Source organism: Mchenga conophoros, linkage group LG13, assembly GCF_057382185.1.
Source record: "Mchenga conophoros isolate Kocher_MC1m ecotype Shallow Benthic linkage group LG13, M_conophoros_male_GT1.1, whole genome shotgun sequence".
NCBI lineage: Eukaryota > Metazoa > Chordata > Actinopteri > Cichliformes > Cichlidae > Mchenga > Mchenga conophoros.
The window spans coordinates 28,043,882-28,049,881 of NC_140538.1; the positions used below are offsets into that span (position 1 = coordinate 28,043,882).

The window sequence follows — 6,000 nt, forward strand, 5'->3', positions numbered from 1 at the left end:
ACCGATTGCTCAGCAGCTGGGTAGTTGTATTTGTGGCATTTCAAACACTGGTATTAACACCACGGAATATTGATTTTACATATTAAAGGAAGTCAAGTAAAGGAAGTCTGCTGTTTTTTTGTTTTGTTGTAATGCATGTTACTGTGTAACACTATGTAACATGCATTACATAGTAAAATAAATATTCCTGTGTCTTTATGTCTTGAGCATTTGAAAATGCTGTATTAATGTGAGTGGAGAGGACAACCTCATTACAGGCTAAATACCAGGAACTCTCCTTAAGTCGCATTAAAACTGGGCGAGGCTGCTGAATGAGAGTTCAAATGTCTCCATTATTCAAAAAAAGGTGATCAAGACTGTGCAACCCTCATAAAATAGTTAAAATGTGTTTTTCTCATCTCTTCTTTACTTTAAAACCATTTTTTAACTTTGATAAATTGCAACGCCGATAAAATGGCAAATAGCTAACAATGGCAGGCAATATTGTCAGCCGGTATTATTTGCTGATTGGTTGAGGTCTAAAAAACCTCCTTAATTACTGGGACTTGGTGCAGATCATATTACTTCTAGGCTGGACTACTGTAATTCATTATTATCAGGAAGTCCTAAAAACTCCCTGAAAAGCCTTCAGTGAATCCAAAATGCTGCAGCAAGAGTCCTGACAGGGACTAGAAAGAGAGAGCAGATTTCTCCTGTTTTGGCTTCCCTTCATTGGCGTCCTGTTAAATCCAGAATTCAATTCAAAATCCTGCTCCTCACATACAAGGTCTTAAATAATCAGGCCCCATCTTATCTTAATGACCTCATAGTACCATATCACCCTATTAGAGCACTTCGCTCTTGCTCTGCAGGCCTACTTGTTGTTCCCAGAGTATTTAAAAATAGAATGGGAGGCAGAGCCTTCAGTTTTCAGGCCCCTCTTCTGTGGAACCTGTCATGGGTCTGAGTCTGTGACCCAGGGATCATGTGTTATTTTTGAGTTGAATGAATATTATGAGTTTTATTCGTCTTTCTTAATTATTTATGGTTGTGGTGCGATCTGCTCCTGGTTCCTCATTTCCCTGTGTGTTGTTATGTCAGCTTTGCTGCCCCACCAGGCCTGCAGAGTCCCTGCCTTGGAGCCAGCCACACCTGTGACAATCACTCACCTGTTGCTGATCTGCCTAATCAAGGAGCTCTACTCAGCGCAGGATTATTAATCTAGAAATACAGTTAGTGCTCAGCTCGTATAATCGTGTTTTCAGTTACTCTCTTGTTGGAATAGTTGATGTGTTTTGTCTGTCGGTGGATGGGACGGCACTCATCGTGGCATCTCTTGTTTCCAGGGTGATTACGCAAACGTGTGGAGGGAGCAGCACACTGTTGAACACAGCACTGAGGAGGACGAAACAGTACCACGCATCACGGAGAGGAATCACAGCACGGGGAATTGGGAGAGCACGCACTGTGGATTACTGGCACTGTTTTCTCTGTAAATAAACACACTTTCTCCATTCTAAAAGTCCAGCGTTTGGCTTCTTTTTCAGCCAACCTTGACAGAACCAGCTTCCAGTTTGGATTCGGGAGACAGACGCTATCTCTACTTTTAAGATTAGGCTTAAAACTTTCCTTTTTGCTAAAGCATATAGTTAGGGCTGGACCAGCTGACCCTGAATCCTCCCTTAGTTATGCTGCAATAGTCATAGGCTGCTGGGGAATTCCCATGATGCACTGAGTTTTTCCCTTTCAGTCACCTTTCTCACTCACTATGTTTTAATAGACCTCTCTGCATTGAATCACACTTGTTATTAATCTCTGTCTCTCTTCCATAGCATGTCTTTATCCTGTCTTCCTTCTCTCACCCCAACCGGTCGCAGCAGATGGCCCCGCCCTTCCCAGAGCCTGGTTCTGCTGGAGGTTTCTTCCTGTTAAAAGGGAGTTTTTTCTTCCCACTGTCACCAAAGTGCTTGCTCATAGGGGGTCATGTGATTGTTGGGTTTTCTCTGTATCTATTATTATAGGGTCTACTGTACAATATAAAACGCCTTGAGGCGACTGTTGTTGTGATTTTATGCTATATAAATAAAACTGAATTGAATTGGATTGAATTGGAGGTATCTCCTATCACTGATGGTATGCAAATCAAAAAATGGAGAAAGTATTAGAGTGTTTTAAACACCCTAATTTCTGTTTTTTCAGCTCACATAAATTGGTTGTGAATACTGTTAGGTTTTGTATTGTTGATTGTCATTTATGCTTAGAAATATTTAACCATATATGCTTAGAGTTTTATAATTAGTTGTAGATTGGTAGAGGTTTGATCCTTGATAGTCTGCAAACTTTGTGTGCATTAGAGAGCACTCTGGGAGGATGGGAGAGGTCGTACCTTCTCTTATTGTCTTATGGTAGGATAAACGTAGCTATATCTGTTTTAGTCTAAGTGCCTTTTGTTTAGATGAACTGTTGGACTTCCAGACCAGCAGGTTTAGGGAAGTCTTTATGGGGTCACACTCTGACCCCACACACACACACACACACACTCACAGTATTCTTTGTTCACATGTATACCTATGTAAGATGTTATGTGTTAATGACCCTATGCATATTCATGTAACCACAATAAAAGGAGTGCTATGGGGAACCTGGCTGAGAGTCTGACGGAGGTCAAGTGGTGGAACGACACTTGGCTCCAGGCAGGTCTCCCTTATGCATGAGTAACACGAAGAACTTTGCCTACTTGGTGTTCAGTGCTTTTGCTGTGTTTTTAAATTGTCTCGTTCCAGCAGTGGGCCTGTGCTAGACAGACCCAACATTAATTGGTCCTTCGATGCCGGATCCCTAGAATTGACATCCACCGAGGGGAAAAAGAGACACGCCGAAAGACGTCAGCCAGGACGTATAGAAGTTCCTGTAGTAAAGTCCTGAGACGTGAGAATTTGTCATCGGGCCGGTGGATTAGCTGTCTGTTTTTTCTCCTCGCTGGATGGTGATTGACGGGATTCGAGATTAATGCAAGAACAGCACCAAGTAAGTACTGTACAAAGAAGAGCGCTGTAGCTGCGCGGGTTCACGCGGACCTGAGCCGTGCGGTTAATCGCAGGCTTATAAAGGAAAGAGAGCAACGCCTATGCCGTGCGGTTTCACGCAGGCAGGTGCAGCTCAGTGACTGCGCGGGTACACGCGAGTCCAGGAGCTCAACGGCCGTGCGGGTTCACGCAGGCTGGGGAAAGTTATAGGCCTGTTTGTGTTGTTTGTGTACGTCTGTGTCAGTTGTTAAAAGTAATCTGCATTAAGCTTAGGGTTGCTCAAATTCAGTACAATGACATATGAGGTGAAGTGATATAGGTAAATATTTTAACTAATGATGTGCATAGAGGCACTTGACCTGTTTGAAAGACTGTCGTCTTATTATGAGCCGTTGTTGAGATATAGAGCACACCTGCGAAAACAACTAATATGCTGAACCCTGTATGAAGCGGCTGAAAACTACTTGATGGAGAAGCTGAATTGAATATGAAAGTGCAGGTCTTTGCCACTGTGGGCAAAGCACGCAACCACTGTGTGAGGTTGCGTTGTGGTCTCTTCTGAGCTGATTAGCAAGCTACACATTATCAGATCGAGAGCTGGCTGAGAACTCATCAAAGACAGGGAAACAGAACTATGATAACTGTGATAACTGGAGTGTGCAGCGTTTCCGTGAGCAGTTTTTCTGCATCTTGACTCGTGTGTAGAGTGTTCATAACATCAGCAGTGTTCAATGCTTTTGCTGTGTTTTTAAATTGTCTTGTTTCAGCAGTGGGCCTGTGCTAGACAGACCCAACAAATACACTTGCTCAGGTTTTCAGTATTTTAAACTTTGACCTTTTTAATATGAACACCTATCACAGGAAACATAAGTATTGGCTCCTTTTACATATGTAACTATAGTTGATAAATTAAACTCAGAGTTTCAACTGTGAGTTAGTTTTGAGGTGAGGGCTTTAGTTTAAAATCTTCTTGGCATAATGTCATGTAGTTTTCCCGCCACCAAAGCATTTTTATGGGAAATGACTCACCCAGAGTACAGCTGAGCTAAATTATGAGAATAATACCAACAATCCCGTTTCTTCTGCTCAGATTACCATCTAAATGTTAAGACTGTCTCCAGGGCATGCAACACTATTGTCTGTGTCTCAGGAGAAGGTTCTGGATGGACAGTCAGTACTGAGGCTGACTCCAGTTGCATCAATATGGGCACGCCTAGTGTAAATCATATTAATCTTGTTTAAGGGGGAGTCCTGCTTTAACAAATGACAAATAAGAAGTCCGTTGCCACGAACGCTCTCAGTCTTGCTAAAACTTTATGTCCTCTGATTTTTTTTAATTGGTCTGCTCTTCCGTACTCTACACTTTCTGTGAGTAAAAAGGTTTATTTAAAAAAAAATACCAGTCTCATGTCAAGCTGTACTTGATTAGCTTAGCACAGCACAAAGACTCTAAACATGGAAACAGATATTCCCTACACAGCCCAAAGTAAAAGAGACAGGCTTGTGAACATATTATATCTTCTTTGTTTACCTGCAAAAAGAAAAAGGAAAAAAGACCAAAATAAGTGGCAGCCTTCTAAGAAATAGTGCAACATATAAGCCTCTGTGAAAGCCAGAGGTGGAAAAAATGCATACAGAAAGTAAAGATATTTAAGCTGAAGTGTTGGAAGTAAAAGTAAAATTACCTAAAGATAAATACTCAAGGAAAGTACAGTAATGTAGAATTTGTACTTCCCACCTCTATAAAAAACCACATTGTATTTTTCAAACTTTATTTGCTCCCAGATTGTAAAAATGATGCAAAATATATTTATGAATTTAATTCATTCAAAAGCAGGTTTTGTAAAAGGTTATAGAGCGACCCTTCTCACCCCTCCTGGTATTTAACAACTACCTGTAGCTTTAGCTGGTTTGTATTACTAATGTGCCGATTACAGGGGATTACTGGAGTCCACGGGGGGGAAAAACATTTTCTGAGCAGCATTTCTTTATTGTGTAGAAGAAAAAGTCTTGAAATTGCACTTTTGTTTTATATTAAAGGGGATTAAATGCATTTTGCTGGTTCGGCCCACTTAAGATTAAAGTGGGCTGGATGTGGACCTCGACGCAAAATGACTTTGACAGCAGGTCACAGTTAACGTGCACTTGTATTTGCCAATGTCACAAACTGATCCATGTAACGAGGCACTATCAGTCCAGTGAAGCTTTCGTGCTTTATTTATATTCAAGCTGACATTATTTTTCAATAAAAAACGCAATAACGATTATTTTACGTTACCTTTACACGTGAGGCTGGGTGACTCTAAGTCACGACAGTGCCTTGCCCCCAAAAAAAGAATGAAATAAGAGCAGAATAAAGTAGTGGAGCTCCTTCCTCACCTCATATTTCTGAGTCCGCTGGTCCTGTTTAAGTCTGAAATGGGGTAGAGAGTGTGGGCTTGCCACCTCCAGATCCTTCTCTTTCTCTGCTCTTTCCTCACAAGGTAAAACTTTATTTCTCGAGCAGCTTCTGTCGCTTTCTTCTCCTCCAACTCTACCTGGATTTCTCCACCCCTCTGGGTACAATAGCCCATCGCATCATACTGTCCACTGCCTTGACATCTTAAACCTCTGGGAAGGGGAACACCCATGTTGCCCTGATGTATCAGTTCACACACAATAAGTGGAACAGACCCAGAGGCCCTGGATTGTCCTCTCTATTGCAGACAAAAGATGGCAAAATTATTTCTATTCACCTGTTCAGCACAGGTGAAAGAGATCTGAAGCCTTCTAGTGACATCTTAGAGGTTTGATTGTGTTGCTCAGAAAAAATCAATTTAAATATTTTCTTATTTACATATTTTTAAATTCTGGATCCTGGAATTCTTACATCAAAACAAGGAAAAGATGAGGAAAAGACAGTTGAGCTAGTCCCTGGATTTTTTGCTGTTACGCTCTTCTTCATCTACATCTTCTTTTCTGGACCTTTTCGTGGATCCACCAGGCAGCGGTTCTT

General features: G+C 41.4%; 1 protein-coding gene across 1 annotated transcript in view; it reads right to left on the minus strand.

The window, feature by feature from the left end:
- Window positions 1–5,635, minus strand: part of LOC146561480 (uncharacterized) — a 31,147-nt gene extending 25,512 nt beyond the window's left edge. Inside the window, exon 1 of the mRNA XM_085243196.1 lies at window positions 5,385–5,635. Coding sequence (XP_085099322.1) covers window positions 5,385–5,635 — 251 coding nt within the window. The remainder of the gene's footprint in view (window positions 1–5,384) is intronic.
- Window positions 5,636–6,000: the final 365 nt, after the last annotated feature.